The 27,394-nt window shown below is 39.2% G+C and overlaps 1 protein-coding gene across 1 annotated transcript in view; it reads right to left on the reverse strand.

The window, feature by feature from the left end:
* The window catches only part of Abcb5 (ATP binding cassette subfamily B member 5), a 92,272-nt gene that overhangs the window by 2,903 nt on the left and 61,975 nt on the right, over positions 1 to 27,394 (reverse strand). Inside the window, exons 21-26 of the mRNA XM_021202041.1 lie at positions 18,842 to 19,045; positions 14,880 to 14,980; positions 13,997 to 14,137; positions 5,399 to 5,555; positions 2,349 to 2,546; positions 472 to 678 (exon numbers count right to left, since the gene is read on the reverse strand). Coding sequence (XP_021057700.1) covers positions 472 to 678; positions 2,349 to 2,546; positions 5,399 to 5,555; positions 13,997 to 14,137; positions 14,880 to 14,980; positions 18,842 to 19,045 — 1,008 coding nt within the window. The remainder of the gene's footprint in view (positions 1 to 471; positions 679 to 2,348; positions 2,547 to 5,398; positions 5,556 to 13,996; positions 14,138 to 14,879; positions 14,981 to 18,841; positions 19,046 to 27,394) is intronic.

Genomic DNA, 27,394 nt, shown 5'->3' on the forward strand with positions numbered 1-27,394 from the left:
GAGGCAGAGGCAGAGGCAGAGGCAGAGGCAGAGGCAGAGGCAGAGGCAGAGGGACAGAGGCAGGTGGATCTTTGTTAGTTAGAGGATAGTCTGGTCTACATGGTTAGTTTCAGATCAACTAGAACCACATAGAGAGGAGACTTTGTCTTTTTTTTTTTTTTTTAAATCTATCTGAAGAAAATGAAGTAAATTACAGGGTTCATTTTTATTTCTTCCTCAAATATTTACTTCAGATTAACACTGTATCTTTTAACACCATGTCTGCACCTGCAAGCACATAAAGACATAACAAGTCAAAGTTAGTCCAGTGCATTACATATGAATGGCTAGCAGGCTTGGAAAAAAATACACAAAAATATCAGGTTTTTTTTTTTTTTTTTTTTTTTTTTTTTTTTTGTTATCTATCTTTATGTGAGACTGCATCAAAATCAGCACTTACTTTGCAGCTCAAGATTTCAGCTGGTTCCTTACCCTGGGGAGCCCTTCAATGAAAGAATGGATGTTGGCTGCATCTGCGACCTCTTTGATCTCTTCTAAGGGCACCATGCGGCTGTTATCACCATAGGCAATGTTCTCAGCGATGCTACAGTTGAAGAGTACAGGCTCTTGGGAGACGATGGCTGTCTGGGAACGCAGCCACTGCACGTTCAATTCTTTAACATCAACTCCATCAAGCAGCTGTCAGAGCAGAGTGGAGACTAGTTTGTTAACAACCGTGTCATGTTACACTTAACGCTATTCACACATATACAAATCATAACAAGAAACCTAGGAATTCAAGCTATTCTTTGAAGTATATGTTGTCAAAGGAAAGTTCATAAATCACCTGTTGTATAGGAGCTCCCAGGTTACAGCTTACAGAAAGACTGATACGTATACTTCTAGAATAGCCACAGATTCCAGGGATAGGCCCAGAGACTAGAGTATACCTAATATTCTGTCTTGAAGTCACATAGAAAATTATCGACCTCCCTCTCAAGTAAAACAACACTTTCTGATCCCTAATCCATTACTGATCCCCAATGAGAGAGTTGGCTGCTTGATACAGAAGTCTACCTGTAGAGATGGGCACTTGGCTCTGGGCCACATGTATTCATTCACACAGATACTTCACCTGTTGAACATTTGATGAGCATGCCTGCTATGTGCCTGGGGCTCTAGGTACTGGGGAAGTAGTAATACAATGCAAAACTCCTCCTTATCCTGAGAGTTTGTACTGTAGCTGACAGATAAAGGCACCCTAGCAACTCAGAAAGAGAAGGTGACATGGAGACAGGGTAAGAGAACAGAGAAGGATTAAGGCAGAGGGCATCTAGGATGCCATGGGAAGGAACTCTGGGACTATGCCAAATGAGACACAGGCAGATCTTGAGAACAAGCAGGTGGAGGAATAACAAGAAAAAAAGAGGCCACAGGCTGTGGAGATAGATGTTCAGCAGGCAGTGAGAGAGAGGGGGAGGGGAAGTTTGGAGAGTGGGGCAGGAGCCAGATCCCAAAGGGCTTTTGTGGTGTTAAACTGTGTTTTTGCTTGGTGGGCAATCACTCTCTATTGGATTCAAGAAGGTAGTGTGTATGCTGCCTGAAAACAGATAGATGCCACCTAGTTCAAGGGGGCTTTATGAACAGCTGTTTTCCAGATGTTTGTTTAGACTCTATAATGGATAAAGACTATAAGTTATAGGAGAATAAGATTAAGATGACAACCTTTAACTTTTAGGGAACTATAGTTTTTATTGTGTAAGGGAGCGATCAAGATGCAAGCTTTGTGTGTATAGGAAGGGGAGGGGAGGAGAGGAGAGATGCAGTGGTGGGGGAGAGTAATAGGAATATAGAACATGAGGCACATAAGATATTAGTAGATACAAGCAAGGTCAAGAATGTAATTCTTGGATTCAAAGGAGGAAGTGATTTTTCTAGATTAGGACTCTCAGCTTAGTGGAGTTGATTTGGAGAAGCCTTAGCCTTCCCCTCGCCCCTCAACCCCAAATGGTCTTGACAGCTGAGGGTATGGAAGGCCAGTGAGATCAGCCAAGGGGTGAAGACCATTATGGGTCTTGAGCCAGACAGGTAGGGAGCAGTAACAATATCCATCCATATTCCAAAAGGATTCTACAGAGTCTAAGATAAGAATTGAGGCTCTCAGGAAAGCTTGATTCTGGGTCATTGTCAATTTCAAAGTCCTACCCACCAGTTTTGCTGTGGGACTGCTGTTCCTTAGGTCAGAGTAGGACAGAGTTGCTTTGTTTGTTTGTTTGATTGCTTGGCTTTGTGCTTGCTCTACTAGGCCTACCTGCACATTTAAGAGTTTGCCGTTAACACCCAGCTTAGGTGTTTTAAGTCCAGCTTACCACTTGTCCTTTCATGGGGTCATAAAATCTTTGCAGCAGTTGAACACATGTGCTTTTTCCACAGCCGCTGCTCCCAACAAATGCTACAGTCTTCCCTTTCTCAATGCTAAGGGACATGTTCTGAAGGACAGGAACTTCTGGTCGACAAGGATAGATGAAAGAGACTTCTCGAAATTCTAAGTTCCCTTCACAGGTGTCCTGTGAAAGGAAGGAGGCAGTATTTACAGTGGACTTAGGAAAGTTGCACCCATGGTCATGCCCTGGATAAGTGCTCACTGTAAAATGTTCATGTTCCCACACCATTTTGATGTCAAATTCATTCCTCTCCAGAGACCCACTGACTTAACGCTGGCCCTCATCAGCATTTGTATGTGTGATTTTAGGTACATATGTCTTACTGCCTTCACTGCTGCAAAGCACTAGATTCCTTCTGTTTGCCATCACAGCCTGTTCGGCTGACTAGCTCACCATGTTCTCTAAATAAAAATTTTTATTGTTTTTTAATTTAATTTGAGCTTTAAAAACCATTTTCTGCTTCACTCAGAACTGCCTTATAAATTCTTTGTGCATGTTATACTTTAAAAACTGGAATATGTTTTATAGTTAATATACACTGCTTTGAACTATGAGCTATTTTATTTTCAGTTAATCCTTATTTGGCAGTAAGACTTAGCTGAAAGCTTACTTTTCCCTGTGTTTTCCAGTTTCTTCAGCCATCGGTGATTTTGCCATTGGTGATTTTTATGTAAGCAAATACCTTTCTATGCTAATATTCTTTTAAAGATTTTTAAAATTTATTTATTTATTTGTTTGCTTATTTATTTTTAATTTTATGTGCTTTGGTGTGAGGATGTCAGATTCCTTGGAACTGGAGTTACAGACCGTTGTGAGTTGCCATGTGGGTGCTGGGAATTGAACCCTGGTGTTCTGGAACAGCAGCCAGTGTTCTTAACTGCTGAACCATCTTTCCAACCTCAACTAATGATATTCTTAAAAAACTTTCCAGGACTATAACTAAATGATTACTTATTTTTATTTTTATTTATTTATTTTTGGTTCAAAGATTTGGGTTCTTTTAAAATTCACAGTTGGCCTTTCTCTTTCCTTCCTTTCCTCCCTCTCCTCTTTTTTTTTTTTTAAAATCATTTCCTCTCTTCTACGTGTGTGTGTGTGTGTGTGTGTGTGTGTGTGTGTGTATTTCTGGAAGTCAAGGCCAGAGTTTCATACATGCTAAGCACATGCTCTACCACTTAATAACATTCTCCAATACATTAAGGTATTTTTTGGTTTTTGTGATCAAGGTAGATGCACACTAAGGCTATACTTTCAGACAAAGTCCTTAATAGACAGGTTTAATAATCATGTGCAGTATTCTAAACTTAGGAGAAAAAGTACATCGCATGTTTGGGGGACAGGTGTAGCTCAGTGGAGGAGCACTTGCTTAGCCTTTGAGAAGTCCCAGGTTAGATCCCCAGTACTGGGTGGAGTAACTGTGGCATTTGGGAGATGGAAGTGGGAGGAAAAGACATTCAGAGATCACGTTTGGCTACATAAGGAGTTTGAGGCCAGCCTGCACAACAGATGTGTAGTTTTGCCTCAAAACAAGCATACAAATACAAATAAGATGTGTTTGAAACGCTAAGATGTGGTTAAAGGTTCAGGCAGCAGAAGAAAATATCCACCATGATGCACACCAGACTTAAGAGGGGAATAGAAGTCATTTATTTTTGGCTTGTTCATTTTCCATTTTGCCCCTACAAACATACACTATTTGCTACAGTGTTAAAACACAGCAGAAAATGGGTAGAACAATTATTTCTGCACAAGTTCTGGTGCCTTTGGAAAGTCACAGAGAGATGGTCTAGAAAAATCCCTAGATCTTAACACATTTCAAAATTTATTATTATTATTTTTAATTACAATATGGAAAAGTTCAGTCTTACATAAATGGGGAGAAAAATGTAATAGGCTTCTATGTGTCTGTTAGCTAGCTTTAGTCTATATCAATGTGTGGAATTTATTTGCCCAGATTTCAATTTGTCAAAGCAGAACTGATAATCTGAAATATTTTATATTAATAAAATACTGAATAATTCTGTAGTCCTTATATGAAATATTTGTGTTCTATGCCATGCATATAATTTATCCCTTCTTTCCTCTCTCCTGCCCTCCCTCCTTTCCTCCCTTCTCAGCTTTTATGTGCACATAGTTCTAAAGGAGTCACAGCTATGAGATACTCAATTTTTCTTTGAACTTTTAGAAAGAAATAAAAGCAGCCTTATACACTTAGAAATCCCAAGATTTTAAATATTCTCATGTTCTTTACTTTCCAATGTTTGATTTTTCTGTGATATATCTTTGAGTATTCCATTTTGAGAATTTTAAGGTATTTTTATTTCTGTTACCAAATATACACACAAGCATCTTATTAATTTTACACCTCCACTGATATTGTGTTACTTTAAGCTGTCATATAATAAATCTACTACTAAAATTCTAGAGAGAAATAGTGTAGTTTTAAATGAAAACTTTAAGTATATACCTAATAATGATTCTAATTTTTAAATATAAGATTCCTAGAAAGGTTTTGACACTGAACATGTACTTAATTATTTAGCTCTCTGTTGTTTCCTTTTCAGTACTCATGGTTTCTTAAAGTTTGTAGTTTAAAGTGTGTACAACAATAAATGTATTCAGTTCATCCTTTTCTTCTTTTGCAAATATGTCTTCCATGAAAAACTGTGTTTGATACGAAAGGCATTGTTTGCCTTGAAGATGTGATTAGATAAAAAAGGATGAACTCTAGCCAACATTCATGTAAGATCAAAACCACTGTTATCTAAATACATTTTGACTTAGTAATCAATCTTTCATTGAACATTCTTATGCATTAGGCATGTAAACTTAGACATTTTTTTAAACATAAAACCTATTTTAGGAGTAGAGATGAGAATCTGACTGGGATAAGGTACTCCTCCTTGAGGTGCTAAAATTCTTCTATACAAACTTCTGGCACCTGATCTGAGCAGAATATTCTAGATTGTACTCACTGGTTTTTCCCCACTTTGACTGCAGCTATCTATAGTTGGCTTATTTTTCAGCAAAGCAAACAGATGCGAGGCTCCAGCTTTGGCTTTGGAATATTCAGGAGCCCAAACAAGTGTTTCTCCAATGGCCATAGCCCCATATGCAATGGCGGTAAAGACTCTGTTGAAAGATAAGACATCAGTATCTCAGAACATTCGGAGTAGAGAGCATGTGTGAACAGAAGTCGTATGGTACCACTGATGCTGAAGGCTCAATAATGGCATCTCCTTGTTGTAGCTTTCTGCCAGGTGCTCTGTACAGCCAAACAACCTTTGAGTTATCCCCAAATTGCCTCTTTTGATACTGATCAAACATTCCTGCCAGTGAGCATGAAACCTTTTAGCCACTTTGATAAGGGTGCAATTGTTGGAGATTTGGCAGAGAATCCACTGACAATAGAAAGAATGTGCCTTAGTGGTGAGATATGATGCAGGTCCCCTCTTTGTTTTCGTGCAATGTAGCTAGAGCAGGTGACTGAAGTTGAGTTAGATTACTCCTCTGCCTTAACCCTCGCACTGTTTGGAGAGCAAAACATGCACTTACACTTTCTTACCCTTCCTGAAGTGACTAAAGGACGCTTCAGCCAAGGATAGAGGAGGAGCTGTGCTCTTGTAGTTTGCTGCACATTCTGATCTCTGTTTCGACACGTTTATTATAACCCGGAAAGCAGGCCGATGGTGTTTGATAGTGCACAGGGCATTCACAGAGTTGTGACCTAACACATGATTAAATATCTTCCTATTTTTCTTTTTCATTTTAGATGTAAAAATAATAATTCAGCCACAGTGGGACACACTTCAGAACATTTAAGCACTAGGTACAAGGGCATTTTGGCCTCAGTACTTGTTTGCTTTGATCTATTATATGTGTGTCTAGGGGTCTGGTAGTATACCTCTGTAATCCCTGCAGAGACAGGCAGAGCTTTGTGAGTTCTGGGTCAGCAAAGTCAACATAGCAAGCTCTTGGCTATGTAGAGAGACCTTGTCTCAAAAACCAAACCAAGCCAAAACCCAAATGTGTCTGGATTCCTCATGAATTTCATCTTTTGCTACCTTGTGACCTCTCAAAGGATGGAGGCTGTGATCTATTCAGTGACTTTGACTTTTGACACCTTCTCACCCACCCACCCCCACCTATCTGGCTGGTTTTACAAAGAAACACAGAAAGTATACCAACACCCAGTTTATAGGGTATTTGTAGCTAAAACTACCGTTGTCAATAGTTCTTTGGTACTAACAAATTTTTATTACTCTTTAAAGAAATTATTTAATGGCTCAATATGCCATTCAGAAACTAGATATAAAGCTGTAACAAGAAGAATTGTCAAATTTAGGTAACATGCTAAATAGGCTTGCTTGTTATTTGATACAATGTCTCTCTATGTCACTTGGGCTATTCTTGAAATTACTATACAGACCAGGCTGGTTTTGAACTCCAGATCCCTTGCCTCAGTCTCCTGAGAACTGGGATTACAGGAGTGTCTCTGTGCCCCACTGTATATGTTTTAAATGCAAGGGAAATTCAGGCTGGATCAAACTGAAGTCTCAGTCTGACCCAAGATCAGAATTCAGCAGGTGAAATGGGAAGACAGCTGTACTAGGATTGTGGTGACCTGGGTCCTAAATTATAGGGTGGAGCTTCACAAGTTCTCAGAAGTCAGCAACTGAGAAAGCCTAGTGTCTTTCTTAGTCACTGCTCTATTGCTGTAAAGAGACACTGTGACCATAGTGACTTTTATCAAAGAGAGCATTTAACTGGGGGTTTGATTACAGTTTTAGAGGTTTAGTTCATTATTATCAAGATGGGGAGCATGGCAGCATGCAGACAGGCATGGTACTGGAGAAGCAGCTGATAGGCTTACTTCCTGATCCACAGACAGCAGTGAGAGACACAGAGCTTTTGAAACCTCAAAGTCTTCCTCTTTCTCCTCCAGTAAGGGCACATCTCCTAATCCTTCTAATCCTTTCAAAAAGTTCCGCTCCCTAGTGACTAAGCATTCAATTATATGAGCCTATGAGGTAATTCTTACTAAACCTACTATGATGTGGTTTAGTATGTGCCAAAATATTCATCCATACTAAAATTTTTACTTTTAGAGTCCTTTTAATGGCATTGATAATCTGAGCTTGCTGTCCTTGCCAGTTTCCTCTTTAAAATGGGAATATTACCGAGAGGGGCTTTCCTTAGAGCCTTGTTCCTGTGGGAGAGCAATGACCTAAAAAATGGAGATTCGTAGATACCTGGTTTGTGATCTCATTTGCTTAGACTGGCTTAACTAGCATCGAGCTAAACTGCAAATCTTTACAACTCAACAGGCATTTAATATACAGACAGCGTTCAGGGCTGAGCTCTACAATACAGTCAAATCAGATCCTTCAAATCCTGCTCAAACTTTTGGGGCATCTGGATGGAGGGTCTACCCAGAGAAATGCATCATCAACCTCCATGCCAAACTTGGCTTGGGGCATGTGATCCAGGGGTTAGCCATGAGACTAGTCAGATATACTAGTAGATATTTAAAGTTACTAAAATACATTCATTACCTTAAACAAAACATACCACAGATCATAAGTGATTTTCCCATTGAACTAACACGCAAATATATAAAGCAGGAATTAAATAAGGCTCAAACAAGATTTCACTGTGTGAACTGATGTGAACTGAGTTCCTATGTAGATAGGCAAGCATCCTGCTCCCGGAGCCAGCTTTCTCTTTTAAAATTATTCTTTGAATTGGCACACAAAGTGATGGGGTTTATCATGCGTTTTCATAGTTCATATGCCTGTGTTGTTCTTGGGAAGAAATTTTATTAGAGCATATGCCACTGAATCAATCATGAAACCCTTGGTGCTGGCTAGAGTGAGCAAGAAGGGTGAGCCGGGAGTTAGGAAGGAGCAGCCTGGCACTCTTATGTGGGTTCTCTAACATGGGCAGCATTGCCACCTTCTTATTACATTGGTCCTTCCAAGCACTGTGCAAATACCAACACCTATTATAACTGTTAAATAGAAACAATCCCCTAAAATACAGACATGAGCAATTCTAGTTTTAGCACAGCTGATCCAAACAGGGGTAAGGAGTACCTTCACCAATCATGTGACTTTCCTGAGTCTGGTTCCAGTTTGTAAACACTGAGTGAATGGCCTATCCTGAGAGGAAGTTCCGTATTTCTTGAGCTAGTTCCTAGGATCACATCTAAATTCCTGCTTATTTGCCCTGCATGTCTGACTCTAATTGTAAACAGGAGCTAAGAATATCTACAGGTTCCATGGTGGTTATCAGAATTAAATGATATATGGCACCTGGAATATAAGTGGCAACACATGAATTTGTGTGTCGTTCCTTTCAAGGAATGGAGAATTACTTGGAGCTTTCATACAGTACACAGTAGGTCTCATCATAGCAGTCAATACCCCAGAGTATAAAGTCCTCTTTGGGTGCAAAGTAGAGTAGCTGTTATCCTGGAAGTGCTCAAAGAACTGGCTCATTATCCTCTTTCCTTCTTCATCCAGATGCACGTCAGAGCCCTCTCCTCCCACTCAACATCCTATTCATGATGGATGGAAGGATACCACAAACCACTGAGATCCTCCTTGGTTCTCTGGTGCTGGTGAATGTTTTCAAACACATGATAATATCTGACCACCTAGGAGATAATTAGGCCAGGAACTTCCCAGTTCACAAATTAGGAAACCCCAGCTTGTGAAACTTATGCAGTTGGCCCAAGATCACACAGACTGCAAAGTGAGCAAGCCCTGCTGACTGTGTTTCTTTCACATGCTGCACTTTCTGGTGGTAAGCATTGTGTCTGCCCTCATGCCATGTTTCACTAACCCTTGTCCCTCTCCTGGGATCTATACAGGCCTTAGATATCCATTCTACTTTGACTTCTCTCTGCAGATCCCTTTTCTGTTAATCTGACTGGTTTATGTGGCCTTTCTTTCATGTAACTCCTGGGGAGGAGCCAGAAGGAGTGGACAGCTGTCCTGTTTTCTAAGTTGGCTGTTTCAATTACAAGGTCAGTTCTCCTAAGCAAAGATGGCCACAAAGTCCTAAAGAGCTTCTTTCTAGCTTTTAGTGTTTCAAAGTATCAGTCAGTCTGCCATTAGGATTCATTTAAAATGAAACTGTGTTGCTATTGTTCTGATAGCTACAGTGATTCTGAAAATTCAGGGTAGCTTTCTTTTTTAGAACTGTATTTAGATTTTGAAGAACAGTAAACTCACTGCATGAGTATGGCCTAGAACTCACTATGTACCTAGGTTGGCCTCCAATTTTCAGTCCTCCTGCCTCAGCCTCCCAAGTGCTAGGATTACAGATTTTTGATAGGATACCTACTTTATTAATGCAGAATGAGAAGGGGGAAACTAAATTTATTTTGTATCCTCAAAACTTTGTACATTCATACTGAGCATTGTCAGGCTAACAGTGATGGGACTATTTTACTAACCCCTGAGTATTAGGGGCCTACACAGGTGGTTTTCACAACCCTCAATCCCTAGCCCAAATTCAACAGAATAAAAATCTTATTATCCCATTTAAACGCTCACTTCAGGGAAACCTCTACAATGGTGCAGATGATACTGGTCAGTTCTCATCACAGTTGTGCATGCTCCCTTTATCAACAGGTTCTTCCCCACATCAACAGCATGACAAACTCATGTGACTGCATGAGGAGATTGTGCTGTGGTACTATCTGTATCTCTGCACTTCTCAGCACGCTGCCCCATGTGACTGCATGAGGAGATTGTGCTGTGGCACTGTCTGTACCTCTGCACTTCTCAGCACACTGCCCCTTCTGAAGACAGTTTACTCACACTTGTACTTGTAAGCCTTGTAAAATACTCATATTTTATTGGGTGAATTATACTATTATCAATGTCATTATTTTATTTATTATGCTTGTGTGTGACAAATATGATGTGTGATGCAATGAAGAGAGGGAAATGACACAGCATGGTTGTGGAGGTCAGAGAAACACTGTATAGAACTACTCCTCTCCTTCCTCTATATGGGCTGTGTGGATTGAAATCAGATCATCTGGTTCATGCAGCAAGTGTCTCTACCTGCTAACTCATCTTACCCTCCATACATCATTATTTTAACAATAAACTAAAACATGACTTCCCTAACTTTTCCATAATTCTAGGAAGGGTCCTGGTAGTAGACTAAATAAATGAATAAGACATTTTTTTCTGGTATGGAGAACAGAGTAGAATATAGTTCTGGTGTTCATGTTTCTTTAAAGTGTATGTGACCCTGGGCCTTAGAATAATCTGGAATGTTTAATTAAATCCATATTTCTGGCTCCATTATCAGGTCTGTAAATCAGACTTTAGGGTGAGTTCTAAGCACTGCCTTTTAAAACCAGCTCTGAGATCGCTGAGTTGGAAAACCTCCTAAGAGACCAGCACAAGAGGATTAGCTTTAACTCCTGAGAGGTTTCTAGGAGATTTCCTTTTTGAACTTTTTCTATTCAGTTGGTGATTAAAAAGAAAGTTCTCTGCCATTCTAGATCATGGAAGGCCCATAGTCTCAGTATCCAAAGAGACACTTGAGACACATGGTAGTAGACAGTACACTAGGCTCTATAAAATAATTAAGACAGCTCTCAGCCTATAAGTCTATACCGAGTGTTAAATTACTCTGCTTGTAGCTAGAGGCAGGCTGTTCCTTCTTGGCCCTGGGAAATATCATCATGGTGCTATTCAGAATTACGTGTGTGTGTGTGTGTGTGTGTGTGTGTGTGTGTGTGTGTACATGAGAGAGAGGCAGAGAGAGAGAGAGGCAGAGAGAGAGAGAGAGAGAGAGAGAGAGAGAGACAAAGAAGAAGAAGAAGAAGAAGAAGAAGAAGAAGAAGAAGAAGAAGAAGAAGAAGAAGAAGAAGAAGAAGAAGAAGAAGAAGACTTCAAACTCACAGTCAATAATGAATGCTGGTAGCACATGAATGTGCCTGGTTTTTTGTGGTGCTGGCCAGGCCTTTGTGCATGCTAAGCAAGTGCTCTACCAGCTGAACTACAAACACTTTCTGCTCCATTAATCATTAGTCATGTACTAATCATGCTGGTTATGCTCTCTGAACTACAACTAAGAAAGCTGAGCTTACCTATGACTGTAACTAAATGGAAGGTCTATGGTTCTACAGTCCTTCCACATATAGAAACCCAGAGCCATAAAGAAAATGAGAAACTGGGGCCCATAACTTAGAAAAGCCTAGAGAAACAGCAGAAGGAAATTCTGGAATGAGCTGGTAGTGCTACTGGAAGACCTGGATGAAGGGGCAGGAGAATTGAGGGCTCAAGGCTGATATGGAGGTCAGCAATGACCTTGATAATGTCGTTTTAGTGATGTAGTTGACCGAATGTAGAGACACTGACATGGGTGAGGGAGAGATTCTTCTCTTTTTCTTAGGTGATTAAAAACAAAGAAAAGCCGGGCGTGTTGGTGCACGCCTTTAATCCCAGCACTTGGGAGGCAGAGGCAGGCGGATTTCTGAGTTCGAGGCCAGCCTGGTCTACAGAGTGAGTTCCAGGACAGCCAGGGCAAAAAAAAAAAAAAAAAAAAAAAAAAAAAAAAAAAAAAAAAGAAAAGAAAAGAAAGAAAGCCAGGCATACATGGCTGTGCATACCTTTGATCCCAGCACTCCAGGGGCAGAGACAGAGGCAAGGCAGATGTCTCTTGAATTCAAAACCAGTCTGGTCCACACAGCGAATTCCAGCCAACAAAGGCTACAAAAAAGGCCGAGAATTTGAGAGAGAGCAAGGAAGAGCATATGGGAAAGTTTGGTAGAGAGAAGTGATGTAACTACATTTTAATCTCAAAACATAAAAGAAATAAGTAAAAACACAAAACAATTAAAAAAGCAAAGAAGAGTAGTGATAAAAAAAATTCAGCGGAGAGGATTTGAGAATTAAACATCACAGGACTTGCTACATTAGACTGTGCTCAGTAGGCTTGCCAGATACCCTGCGGGCACAGTGCCCTGGGCATTTACAGGGGCTGGAGGGCTAGAGAGGGCAGCTGTTTTAAGTTTCTAGTATTTGTTTGAAAAATCAAACTTTGGAAGACAATGGATTTTTAATCCTGGGAGTGGTCACATGACATCGGAACCAAAGCAAAGGGTTGGTTTAACCAGGCCTGTGAACCACATATATTAACCCATGTGATTCTGGGTTTTGTTTCTTGTTAATTTGATAAACTGGTCTAAGCAATCAGAACGAAGCCCAAGGCAATATGCCTTAATTGTGTTTTTACAGATTCACACAAACAGCGATGGCTTCAGTCTCAGTGATGTGCCTGCTGGGATTAAAGTCATGTGCCACTGGGCCCTACTCTGTTGTAGTTTTAAATGCAGATATTTGTTTGCAAGGAACCTCTTCTTTAGGACAACTGTGAAGCACAATTCCTGTGGACCTGCTATTTACTGTTAGCTGGTGAGATCCAGAAATGCTGATTTATAGGTTGCCTTGTAGAGTGTTTCTTATTAGTGTTGAGCAAAGAAATGCCCTAGGACATTTATAAATAAAGATATTTTTTTGTGTGGTGTAAAATAAAAATTATTTTAAACTATCTTAAAATTACAGGGCTTCAAATGAGTTTAGTTGAACTTATCCTCCAACTACAAAAACATCCCAGGGAGGAAGGAACCGGATCAAGAGCTGTAGGAGGCCAAGACCCAAGACAGAGCCAGGCTTAGAACAAAGCCATTATCATTAGGGACTGAGCCTTGCTTTAATATGCAGGCAGAGGTGGGAGTGGGTAGGTGGGGGAGCACCCTCTTAGAGGCAGGCTCCTGGAGGGGGGACTTTTGAAATGTAAATAAATGAAATAATTAATAAAATACGACTTTTCTGTAGCTGTAAACAGCTAACAATGAGAATTGTAATATAAATAGCAACATTTCTGGTATTTTTAGGCTGAGGCAACTGAAAAGTAGCATTCAAAAATTTTCCAGTTGTAATAGTTAGTTGTTCCTATCAAGTGAAGAAAGTCCTTGCAGTATAAACAGTATCTGACAGCAGAAGCTGTTACAAGCCACTTTGGGAGGAAGCTGTAACAATGGTCAATTCCTGATTCCTGACTTATGCTCTGATTTGTGAAAGCCGGCTCTACATGGGGAACTCCATGACGCCTCTAAGTTCCCCAGAAAATGATATTTGTTCCTATAACCCACATTGTGATGAACTGAAGCTGAGAGCAATTTATTTGGGAGTTCACTACAGATTATTTGCATTGCATCATTGTATACACACTGCAAAATTCAGTTACTGCACCAAGTTTAGTTATGCTATGCTCCTTATAGCTACCAAGTATCACCAACAAAAGAATCAACTTTGATTTAACCATTACAAAATGTAAGCAACTGTTAAAACATGATAGTTTGTCCTGTAAGTAGATACAAATACTATTTGTCAATTAAAAACAATACAGCACACACATTATGGATACACTTAAATGTTTCAAGAAACCCTCTTCCACATGGGATCTAGATGAGAATCCTCCATAAACTAGATATGTGTGCACAATCCACTTAACAGTGTTTAAGTATTTGCACAACTTACATGAACATGCCTTCCGGCATCATCCGTCCAGCTTGAATCAAATAGGCTCCAAATCGGAACCCTGCTGCATGGGCAAAATGCACAAAAGCATGGCTGACTGCATAACAGCATCCAGTGATGTGTGCTCTCTTCAAGGCATTTCTGAAATACACAATTACCAAATGACAGGGAACAGTGATAAAAGGTCAATAGAATAAACTCAGAGTGGTGAACGTTGAGACCTTTGAAACGCTGTAATTCTGAGGATATACATTTTTGTAAGGATTACAATGTTATTGCAGAGAAGAGACGATTTTCTCTATGTAGATGGTTTACTGTAACATACTTGCCTTTACTTTCAAATGCATGGACAGGTGTCATGAAAGAATAATGTAAGAATTAAGGAGAGGTGTTTAGTAGTTGAAGTATTCTTTAATTTCCATCATGGCCTAACACTCATAGAATACATAGTGGCAATCTGTGGGTGGTGCAGACTACAGACATCAGTGCAAATGAGAACAAAACTATCTCTCTGATAAATATAGAGCCGGAGGCAGTGTGATAAGGGCTGTTAAATAAGTGCAGTGTACACATCTGCTTCACATTTAAGCTCTCTTAGAGATCTAATGTAAAAGAGTGAGCCATCCTATTTTCTTTATTCCACTCAACTTTCTTTCAGAAATAAGTTGATTCTGTGCCTTCACTGAGAATCAGATGATCATGTAGGGACCTATACTTTTTTTGTGTGTTAGCAATTGATGTCCTCTTGGTGAATCACTTGAGGAGTTAGGATGTGCTGGTCATAGGAGAGATTAACATGGAAATAGATTAGCAAGCAAACCACAAGGGTTACCCTGAGCATCACAGGACAAAAACCAGTAGAGTGGGCTTGAGCTATAGTCACCTGTGTTGGGTCTGAAGTGTCTCTTCATACATTTGCTCGAAGGCTTTCTCTCTTGTTAATGATACTACCGTACGTATGTTCTCCACAGCTTCTGTTGCTATCTTATAAAGTGGGAAAATAAAATACAAAAATATTATAAGTGATGTTAAACACCCTGGTAGTGAACCACTCTAGGGAATACAGTATTTCAAGTCAATCATTTTTCCTGGCAATTATTCCTGACAATCACCGCAACAGATGAAAATTTCCTTAGAAAAGATTTAATACATCTAGTTTAGGGCCCTTAAGTCTTTACTGAATTTCAATTTCAATTGTTTCCCCAGCAGAGAAATCAAACATTGGAGAGCAAGTTCACTTGCAAATAAGCTCTTATAAATTATGAAACAATTCGTATCAAAGATAACAGACAAAAATCAAATAAGTAATTATTCTGTCACAGAATTACAAATCCTAGCAAGGCATCACATAAAGTGATTATAAAATTCTTTATAAGACAAGACCACTTTTCATTTTGAAGTTTGGGAACTTAAAAAGATATGCAACTAAAATATGACTAATGTTTCTATATGTTTGTTCAAAAAGAAAACACTTAGAGAGGCTTCTGGCTTAGAATAACATTTGAATCTGATACTGCAGTTTAGCTCCAAAGACAGACAACAAAGTGTTGCAACATTTTGTTTCAGATTGCCTCCATGGGCTGTCATTCAGGGGACCCAGGTGGACACCTCACATTTATTAAAGGACATTTTGGGCTTCAGACTCTGCTCTCAGTTTTCATGTTCTCTTTAACTTCATAACTTCATTAATCTCAAAGAATTCTTCACTTTTTACACCAGTTGTTTACAAGGAAAATTGAAGTCTTGTTTTAGGGGATAAGAAGAAATGAGTGGCAATAAGAAACTTTCTAAAAATTATTTTTCACCCCTTCCCCCTGGCTGGCAGTGCAGAGTTTGCATGATGCCTGGAGTTACTGTAAAAGATGTTAACCAGCAGGAGTTCATCAGAGCTCTGGCTGCCTTCCTCAAAAAGTCCAGGAAGCTGAAAGTCCCAAACACAGCTGTTTGGTGGACACAGTCAAGCTAGCCAAACATAAAGAGCTTGCCCCATATGATGAGAACAGGTTCTACACATGAGGTGCTTCCACAGTATGGCACTGTACTTCCATGGTGGTGCCGGGGTTGGTTCTATGACCAAGATCTACTGAGGAAGGCAGAGAAAAGGTATCAGGCCCAGCCACTTCAGCAGAGGCTCTAAGAGTGTGGCCCTCCGGGTCCTCCAAGCTCTGGAGGGGCTGAAAATGGTGGAAAAGAACCAAGTTCTTTTCCTCAGGGACTGAGAGATCTGGACAGGTTCACTGGACAGGTGGTACTGGCAACAAGAAGCATTAGAACAAAGGATGCTGGGTTAATAAATTGCCTCATTCATTAAAATATATATAATATTATATATATATTCACAATGGAGAGGGGAACATCACCAAAGAAATCTGGAAAATACTCCAGTCTTTTTTTTTTTTTAAGTGTATATTTGTTCATACAAGTGTTTTGCCTGCATACATGTCTGCATACTGAGTCCATGCCAGTGCCTACAAAGGTCAGAAGAAGACACTGGATCCCCTGAAATTTGAGTTATGGGTGGTTGTTAGCCACCATATGGGTGCTGGGAATTGAACTCAGGTGCTCTGGAAGAGCAGCAAGAGCTCTTAACCACTGGAGCCACCTCTGCAGCCTCAAGAACTACACCTCGCGTGTAGAACACGTTTTTCATAAGAAAAACTAATAAAGCCATTTTACATTAAAATGAAAATAAAACCTGATGATTTCTTCCAGTTTACACAAGCAACTAAAAGGAAGATATGCTGGCTGGTTTTTGTGTGACAACTTGATGAAAGCTGGAGTTATCACAGAGAAAGGAGCCTCCCTTGAGGAAATGCCTCCAAGAGTTCCAGCGGTAAGGCATTTTGTCAATTAGTGATCAAAGGTAAGAGGGCCCATTGTGGGTTGTGCCATCCCTAGGCTGGTAGTCCTGGGTTCTATAAGAAAGCAAGCTGAGCAAGCCAGGGGAAACAATCCAATAAGCAGCGCCCCTTTGTGGCCTCTGCATCAGTTCCTGCCTCCAAGTTCCTGCGCTGTGTGAAGTTCCTGCGCTGTGTGAGTTCCTGTCATGACTTCCTTTGGTGATGAACAGCAGTGTAGAAGTAATTTGAATGAGCCCTTTCCTCTACAACTTGCTTCTAGGTCATGATGTTTTGTGCAGGAACACAAACCCTAAGACTGAAGACCAGCATCTTTTATTACTAAATCCTTAAATTTACATTGGTTGATTGATTGATTGATTGATTGATTGATGTGGTTGTGTACGGGAGAGAGTAGGGTGTGCTTCTACACCCATGGGGAGGACAGAGGACAACTTTGAGTGGTAGTTTTCTTCTTCACCATGCAGGATTCCAGGATCAAATTCCAGTCATTAGGTGTGGTAGCAAGTGCCTTTACCTGCTGAGCTGTCTCTCTGGCTGCTAAATTGACTTGTTAAAAGCTGCAGGTACAGACCTCAGATTGCCTAATTTAAAGGCAATTACTAATTGTACAGTGTCAGGTTAATCTTATGACACAAAGAATGAGATAAAAAATCTAATTAATGTCTTAATAATTTAGAAAATTTCCAAATTATCACCATTTTAAAAGCATTCAGGGGCTGGTGAGATGGCTCAGCGGTTAAGAGTGCTGACTGCTCTTCTGAAGATCCTGAGTTCAAATCCCAGCAACCACATGGTGGCTCACAACCACCTGTAATGAGATCTGATGTCCTCTTCTGGTGTGTCAGAAGACAGCTACAGTGTACTTGTGTATAGTAATAAATAAATCTTAAAAAAAAAAAAAGCATTCAGGGAAGGTAAACACTACTTCTGAGACAAATATTTGCTGAGCAGTTTATCCAGCACAAGTAGACATTCCAAGGCTCCTTATCTAGTATAAGAAGTGTGGAAAGGTTCAAGGGTTGGGCAAACCGGATCACTAAGTAACTGTCTGCACTTAAGAGCATTTGTGATGTGTATACTATGCTAGCTCTAATCTAGTTACTGTTAATGTGGACTCTAGATGGCATTAAAGTCATTTTCATATTCAGAGAATATGAAATCAATCTGCCATCAGTATGGCAGAGCTTTGAAGCCATGTGAAGAGAGAAAAAGTCTAAGGCCTGGAATGTATACTCAGAAAAAGACCCAGTACTTGCATGCTGTATCTTCTAAAATGCTGTCATGATAAAAAGGAATGTAGTATACAAAGCTACCTAAACAAAACCAAACCCAGAATACCTCCCTGCCCCCAGGCCAAGCATTAAAACACAATGTAACAGTAGGCACCCTGAGATGCCACTAGAGGAACAGGTGTGTAGAAGAATGATGAATGCTTGACTTCACAGCACTATACAGGGAAGATGCCCGGATGAGGGCACTCATTAGGTCACATGACCCTCTTTCATCACAGATGGTTAACTATATGGCAGTGTTTTCCTAAACCTCAAAAACTGTGTGGTTTTTTTTTTTTTTTTTTTGTACTGTGGTTGATTCTGAAAAGCTTAAATGTGGGAAAAGAATATATAGTTGCATGAATTGTTCATTGACTATTGATTACTAAAAACAGAGTTATTTAGGTGTCATCAACATTAATGTCTTGTACTCAGTAACTGGTAGATTTCCCGACATTTTGAAAAATAAAATGCCCAGAATTATTATTTGAGAAATTTTAATTATTCAGTAAATAGAGGATAGGGATCCATGGCATTCGAAACCTCAACTTGACATGAACAGTAATAATGGAGGACATTGTTAAATGTGCTTGCTATCTTCTGGTTGCCATCCTAGGGTTTTGTATAACAATAATGCTTTGTTTAATGCACAGATCTGTAAGTGGATACTCTTATTATCATCCTGAGGGTGGAAACAAGAGCCTGCACCTTACCTTTCCAGCACGCTTAAGCTCCTGCTTATCCTTGTTGGCAAAGCCAGCCATTGCTGCGGTTTGAATCATTCCTGTCACTGCAAGCACAGGCGCAAAGCTGAGAATCAGGAGTGTCATCTCCCACCCATATATGAAAGAGATGAGAATGGACAGACTCATGTTGGTCACATCTTGTGCTATGATCCCAAGTCTCGAAGTTGCTGCCTAGAATCAGACATATTTGGAGTGGGGAGTTAAATTTAGAAGAATTCTTCTAATTTCCTGTAAAATGAGGTGCTTTTAAACTTCCACTTGGACTTATTCTTTAAGACTATTTTCAGAGATTAATGAGGACATATATTTTTTTGAAAACCTAGCTAAGGAATCCTTTCATTTTTCAACCTTACATCCAGTATTAAGACAGCCACACAGAATGTTGTTTATTTTAACACTGTATGTAGAATGTAGAAGCATGGTACAAGTTTTAGATTATTTGAATTGAATATGACCTGCTTTGTTTTATTTATTTATTTATTTATTTATTTATTTATTTATTTATTTATTTGTTTTTAGACAGGGTCTCTCTTCATAGTACTGGCTGTCCTAGAGCTCACTGTGTAGACCAGGCTGGCCTAGAACTACCAGAGGTCCACCTGCCTCTGCCTGTTGAGTCCTGGGATTAAAGGTGTATACCACCACCGTGACCTGCAAATATAACCTGTTATAAGATTACTCCAAGAGTTCTTTTTAGCTGCATGTGATTTCAGATTCTGATAAAAATTAAGTATATTGAGAGTTGAAGTAACAGGATTTCTTTGTCTCCTGAAAGATGCTCTGTGTTTATGCACATACAGACATAGTAATTCATATGGCATTCATAACTTATCTCAATCATAACTTATAAATTATTATTGCTACATTGTGTGTGTGTGTGTGTGTGTGTGTGTGTGTGTGCAGCCCTCATGGAGACGTCAGAGGACAGCTCTGTGAGATATTTCTTTCCGTCCACCTTTATGTGGTATCTGACAGTCCCTCAAGTTCTGGACAGGCCTGAATGACAGACGTCGAGCGGTCTCACCAGCCCCCTGAATGACAAACGTCGAGCGATCTCACCAGCCCCCTGAATGACAGACGTCGAGTGGTCTCACCAGCCCCTAACTCAGAAGCTTATGAAAATAAACCGGTATCTTGAAAAAGTAGCAGAGTAATGAGTACTATGAACAAAACCAAAAGGTAAGTGCGCGCTAGTCTTTTGTGAAACATTTTCTAGTGTTTGCTGTTATGAAATTGTTGTTACATTCAGTGGGAAAATATCTTAATGTTTAATACCGCTAAAGCACCAGTTTTACAGACTTGCATAATGTCATGCACTTAAAATTTAAGTGCCTGGAAAACATGTTTTAAATTGTGTATATGAACTTTCACAAAGGTTTCATGTATTATATTTGCATAAAAAAGAATTCTGTGCTTTAGCTTACATATTTATCAAAGTCAACTCTTCGTCTCTAAAAAGATTCTAAGGTGAATTGTCAACTTCTATTTTAACAATATTTCCTTATGGAATTGACAAACCTGAGATTTTTGCATACTTTTGGCACAGTTAACTTGTCTCATGACTTCCATCAGTCATTCTTGCTCATCTCATAGCTGTGCTGAGCACTAGGTACCTCTGGGAGTCCTAGACTGCATATGAGGGAGCACGGAGAGGCAAGAGCACTTGTAGGAAAGTGCAGCACTGCTGCACAGATCTGTGCTACTTGTGCTCATTGTGACTTCTAGTGAGCAGAACTGGGAGGTAGTATGTGTGTCAGTGTGTACATGTGTGTGTGTGCACATGTGAGTATGTGTATGTGTGTGTGAGTGTGTGTATATATGAGTGTGTGTACATGTGATTATGTGTATGTTTGTGTGTGTGTCTGCATGTGTGAGCATGTGTGTGTATAAGTGTGTGTGTGAGTGAGTATATTTGTGTATGTGTGTGTGTGTGCATGTATGTGTGTATGTATGAGTATGTGTATGTGTGAGTATGTGAATGTCTGTGCATATGTGTGTGTATGTGTTTGTGCATGTGTGAGTATGTGTATGTGTGTGTATGTACGTTTATGTATTTACATCTGCATCTACTTATCTAAAATTTCTTGAAATCCAAGAGTCTCTGCAGTTTTTCCAATTCCAATTCAAGGCTACAAGGTTACTTTCAGTTTTCTCCTCCATATTTGTTCTCTCTCTTCACACGTGAAAAATCTGGATCTCCCATTTTCCTTTATTCCCCTCCCCTTCCCTCCCCTCCCCCACCTTACCCCACCCTACCCTACCCTCCTTTCCTTTTATCTATTTGTGTTTTTAGATGAAGTTTCACACTTAATCTGGCTGGCTTGGAACTTATGGAAATTCTCCTGCCTCTGTCTCCCAAGTGCTGAGATTACTGGCATGTGCTACCATGTTTGACTCTTAATTTTTCTTAATAGGCTTATCTTTCCATATACAATCCATTTGTTGTCACAGAGACTAACTTTCCATGCATAGCATCTTAGCACCTTCCTCACCTTGCTCTGGCTGCTCCCCTCAACTTTTTTTCTGACACAATGCCTGCATGCCTGATTCATCATATCTAGTCTCTAACACCTGGCCCTGTTCCTTCCCCCACAGTGATAGAAGATCAAAACTCAGCTATTGTATCCCAGCAGTGTTAAATGGAAAGATTAAAGTTTCTTTTTCATTCAAGTGCATGCTTCATGCTTCATATATGCTTCATATATTTATCTTTTTTTTTTTTTTTTAACTTAACAGATTGGTCTCATTAAGTGAAGGTGTAAATGGTAATATCAAGTCAGAAAGGGAGACACTGTAGGCCAAGGCAAGAAAATATTACATGAGTAATCTTCGAATAAGTAGAAGTGTCTTTACAATTGTTATGTAAGTACTACATGCCTAAGGTAAAGCCTTTAGACACAGCACTTGGTGGTTCTCTGTGAGTTCAAGGCTAGATTGGTCTACAAAGTGGGTTTAAGACCAGCCTATATGAGACTCTGTCTCAGTCCCCGGGCCACAGATAAAATACATAAACAAAGAGCTACAGGTCTTATGATTCTTCTTTGGGTAGAAAGCTTGGTACTTAGGTAATGCTCTAAAATGTTAAATGTCTTTAGTGCTATGAAGAAAAATAAAGAGAAGAGGTTCTCAGTGTGTAGCTCTGACTGGTAGGGAACTCAGTAAAGAGTAGTCTTGAACTCATAGAGATCCTCCTTCCTCTGTCTTTCAAGGGCTGAGATTAAAGGCATGTGCCAATATACTGGGCCATCTGACTTGTTTTACAAAGATGCCAAAAAATATATAAAGAAGGAAAGACACTGTTCTGGCTGGTTTTTATGTCAACTTGATAGGAACTAGGGGCATCTGAGAGGGAGCCTCAGTTGACAAAATGACTCCACAAGAATAACCTGTGGGCAGGCCTGTAGGGTATTTTCATAATTGGTGATTGATGGAGGAGGGCCAAGCCCTTTGCGGGTGGGGTCATCCTTGAGATAGGAAAGCAGGCTGAATAAGCCATGGGGAGCAAGCCAGTAAGCAGCACTCCTTCATGGCCTCTGCATTGTCTCCAACCTCCAGGTTCTTATCTGATTTGAGTTCCTGCCTTGGCTTTCTTTCCTCAGTGGATTGTGACTCAGGATATGTAAGCCAAATAAACTCCTTCCTCCTCAAGTTGCTTTTGGTCATGATGCTTTGTCATAGCAATAGTAACCCAACTAAGACAGACATCTTTTTCAGAAAATGGTGCCTGGAAAACTGGATGCCCACATGTAAAAGAACGAAAATATATCTTATTTCTCACCCTACACAAAACTCAACTCCAACTGGGTCAGAGATCTTAATTTCAGACCAGATTCTGAACTGCTAGAAAATAGATTCTCTCATATACTTGATGGGTTTTGTCAAACTACACCTCTTACAAATTATATAGTTTTCAGTAAACTATCAAAAAGCAATGGGGGTGGGGCTTGAGAGGTGATTTAGCAGTTAAAAGCACTAGCTGCTCTTCCAAAGGACCTGGGTTCAAATCCCAGCACCCTCATAGCAGCTCACAACTCTCTGTAACTCCAGTTTCAGTGAATCTGATACCCTTACACAGATATACATGCAGACAAACCATAAGATAAAACTGAATAAATCGTTTTAAAAAGCAGTTGAAGGTATAACTGGTAAGAAAACTACATACATAGCCTGGGCAAATGAAGGAATCTCAGGATGTAATTATAGTAACATTCCTCATGGAAGGATTTCTGCATCTGACCAAGATGGAGTAACTGATTTATTTTCTATCAGAAACAGACAGAAATAGATAAAGCAGTATGTATATGAAGTGTTGGTTTTCAAGGCATTCTATATACGACATCTCGTAGGTAGGAATAGAGACGGCATACAAACAGTGATTGCCTCAGCTACTTTCTAATCAGCTTGCAGCATATTTACCAGAGGAAAAAGGGCTAAATTGAGACAAACCAGAACAGCCACAGAAGGTGCTTTTTAAGTATTTATCTGAAAAATGTATTCACACGAGAACTGGAGCTATATTGTGCCTAATCATACTAGCCAGACTGAGAGGTTTGTGATTCGCAGGGCATTGGGTAGAGTGTACAGAATGGCCTTGCCTTGGAGTAGACTCCAGTCCTGCTGAGCAAGTCATCACATAAACACTTGAATGGGACAAACCTTTCCCTGGTGATTTAACTCATTGCAGAATAAAACTCAAGAATACACAGAAAGATAGAAATACCTGGCATCTAAATTGCCAAATTCCTAATGTGTGGCATATAATAAAAAAATAACCGGCTGTGCTAAAGTGTAGCAAAGTGAGACTCATAATAAGGACAGAGGTTAATTAACTGAAATCACTCCAGAACTAACAAAGGGTTAGATGCTGCCTTATCTCATTTATATGTAGAATCTGAAAACAGCAAGTTGATAGAAAGAGAATACAGTGGTGGTTACAGAAGCTGCCCTGTTAATGCCATGCTTAAACCTGTAAGATATCACGAAGCACTGTGTGTTCTCATTAGATCACACAGCTTTTGGCCTGTATACTGTGATACTGCATACTACTAAGAAAATAAAAAATAAGTACTACCAGCATGAATACTTATCATACTCACATTTTGTAGGAAAACAACAATCAGAAAAATTAGGAAATTTGAAATGGAAAACAAAAATTTCTACATAAAATATGAAAATGAGATTTAAACCAAAGTGATTTTCTAAGTGGCTTATTTACCAGCCAGACAAAAAAAGATAGATAATGGTTAACTTTATTAAATTTGATGGTAGCTGTGGAAGAGCTGCATCCAGAATGCAGACCTTGTTATTGTGTCGTTACTGGTTTAATCACTATTGCTTGGAGCTGAAGATACTGAGAGAGCAACATCAATAGTCAATTTTTAAAAATTAATTTATTTATTTTATGTATAGGAGTACACTGTCACTGTCTTCAGACATACTAGAGGAGGGCATCAGATCCCATTACAGATGGTTGTGAAACACCATGTGGTTGCTGGGAATTGAACTCAGGACCTCTGGAAGAGCAGTCAGTGCTCTTAACCACTGAGCCATCTTCCCAGTCCCATGGGCCATCTCTCCAACCCAGTCAATTTTTGATAACTAGATTATTTTGATAGACAATTGGGTGGTACATATGTGTTTTCTTGGAAAGCTGGGGCAGGGGGATCTTGAGTTTAAGGACATCCTGGGTTGCTACATAATTTGAGGCCAGCCTAGGCTACATAGCAAGTCTCTCTCTCTCTCTCTCTCTCTCTCTCTCTCTCTCTCTCTCTCTCTGATAGTGATTATTTCTATATTAATGTGAATATATGTATGCATAAAGATTACATATATAAAGATTTATATATAAAGTTTTTACTGAGTGGGTTTCCTGACTCACAATGGGTTTACATATGTTAATGCTACTTACTACTCAGTTTGTTTCCATTTCTTGTGAGTAGAGCTTAAAGTGGCTGAAGAGTTAGATAATGTTAATAATTCATATGTAGAACAGCTATACATGAGACCACTTTAAAAAACCTGAGAGAGAACAATCTGAAGTGGAATCTGCTAAGATGTATTATAAGTGGTGGTAGTGAAAATATTTATGAGAAGAAATAAGAATTAGAAACAGATAAAAGCTTGCCATTATGTAATACTTGCAAACTATATTTACTCATTGCTATAATTCAGCAGTGTGCTTTTTGTGGAAAAGCATAGAATTTAACATGTGTTTATCATAGATTTGGATGTCAGATTTTGCTATACACTTGATAACCATTCTTAATAAACTTAGCCTAAAACCTCAAGGCAGGATTATAATTATATGTCAGCTTACACTGTGCTAAATAAAGTCATTTCAATAACTACTAATGTTGCTTGGCTCAAAAGGACTATCAAGTTGTTTTATATACTTCCCATGTCAGAAATCAAGAAATGAGATCATCATTGCTCAAGTTAATATACTAGCACAAACTGATCAGTTCATTGGCTCTGAAATTAATAAATGATGTAAGCGTTTATGATTTCTCAAGGCAACATAATTATAGCTTCAACGAGCAGAGATCTTGGCATTAGCATTGGGTCTGTTTGTGGCATAGAATGTGCCCCATGGTGATGGTAGGATTTTCTTGTGTGAAAATGAAGTAAGAGCACTGACTGATGATAGTGTTACTAGAATATACAGAAACAACAATACCTTGTAATCTTCTGGAGTCTAGATTCCACAAGAATCTGAAATGGTCTTATACTTTTATTAAAACTACTTATTATATGAGAGTATGCTGACAGATTGGTGGGCAATAAGCCATTACTTTGGGCTAGAACAATACCAGTTAAAGAGGCTGTGTTATCCAACTTTCTTAAGAAAGGTGTTGTGACTGCATTTCACCAATGTGTTTTGATCATAGTTCTCAAAGTATCAGAGCTTCTAAAAATGACAGTGAGAATATTTGTCATTGGAAAAAGAATTTGTTGGACAAATTCACAAAAGCTGACTGTGTGTATGTATACATAAAATATAGAAGATTATATATTTTGGGCCATTAGTTAAAGATTTCTAACTAAGACAATGTGTTATTAGAGGTTTGTCTTATGAACATTCACACTAATATACTTGATAAATTATGACTGAAATTGTGTAATACAGGAACTGGAATATGATTTAACTAAGTTCATAGGATAGAAATATGACACTAAATTATTTCTAGACTCATCTCTAATCTCTCTTCTTGAGAAAGGAGTTAGCAGGCAAGTCACTCTTTGTCACTGGGTGTGATGTCACCCTTATGTGGCCAAGCAAACATCTATGTGAACTTGTATTGGAAAAGTAGCAGACTCCCTCATACTTAGAAGTCTTTTCTCACTTTACATCTTAAAGTCATCGAGTTCAAAGTATACACAACCTGACCATTTATTCTATAGTTACTGCTTTTTGAAAAAGGATTTATTTGTATTTTATGTGTATGGGGGTTTTGCCTACATGCAGTGTCTGTGTACCATGGGCATGCTTGCTGCCCTTGGAGGCTAGAAGAGGACACTGGATTTTTTGGGATTGACATTACAGATAGTTCTGAGCTGCCATGTGGGTGCTGGAAACTTAGCCCAGGTCTTCTGCAAGAGCAATATGTGTCCTTAATCACTGAGCAATCTTTTCAGACCTATCACAATTACTTTTTTCCACTTTAATAACTTACTGATTTATTGACATGACTTTTACTAAAAGCTGGAATGGTTTAATATGCATGAAAAATAAATATCTTATACATAATATCTTTCTCTATGCAAATGCATAGCCATGAAAGTGTTCAACAACAAATGCTGTCTCATCATCTACAAGGACTATCTCCAACAAGAAAAACTAGTGACCAATACTCCTTTTTGGGAGTAGGGGGGTTTCCATGGATTTATCGGGACTGACGTTTTCCGCTTAAGGCTGTAACTAGCATTTCAAATGTACTGGCTGTTCACACCAACCTATTGCCTATTAGACAAGTACTGTGCTCAATGTGTTTTACAGAATTTTTGCCCATGTATGCTAGTAAGGACGAGGTCTTCAGCCCTATTTTAGAATTGAAATCCTATCTAATAAAATCTTAGAGATTTTCCTTAACTCTTCTAGAGTTCATATTCTAACAGAACTTTAAACTTTTATCTTGGAGTGGAAAGGTGACTCAGTGGATAAAAGCACTTGCTTTGAGAGCATGAAGATCTAAGTTCTGGTCCTTAGCATAACTTAGGCATAGCCATATGCACCTGTAACCACAGCACTGCAGGAGCCGGAGACAGATTGATGGGGTGTTCTGGTACCAGCCTATTTCCAGGTTCATCCTTGTCTCAAAGAAATAAGGAAACAAGTGACAGAGCAGATGTCTGATGTCCTCCTCTAGCCTCTGGCCAAATATGTATGGGCCCACACATTGACATTAAAAAAAAAAAAACTCACTTAAATTAAGAATAAGACAATTTGCTTTATACTCACTTTCTCAATTAGATTAAAATCTTAATTGTTTTATGAATGTTAATTTTTAAAAAAAATTTATG

The sequence above is a fragment of the Mus pahari genome, chromosome 7 (genome assembly GCF_900095145.1).
Source record: "Mus pahari chromosome 7, PAHARI_EIJ_v1.1, whole genome shotgun sequence".
NCBI classification, from domain to species: Eukaryota; Metazoa; Chordata; class Mammalia; order Rodentia; family Muridae; genus Mus; species Mus pahari.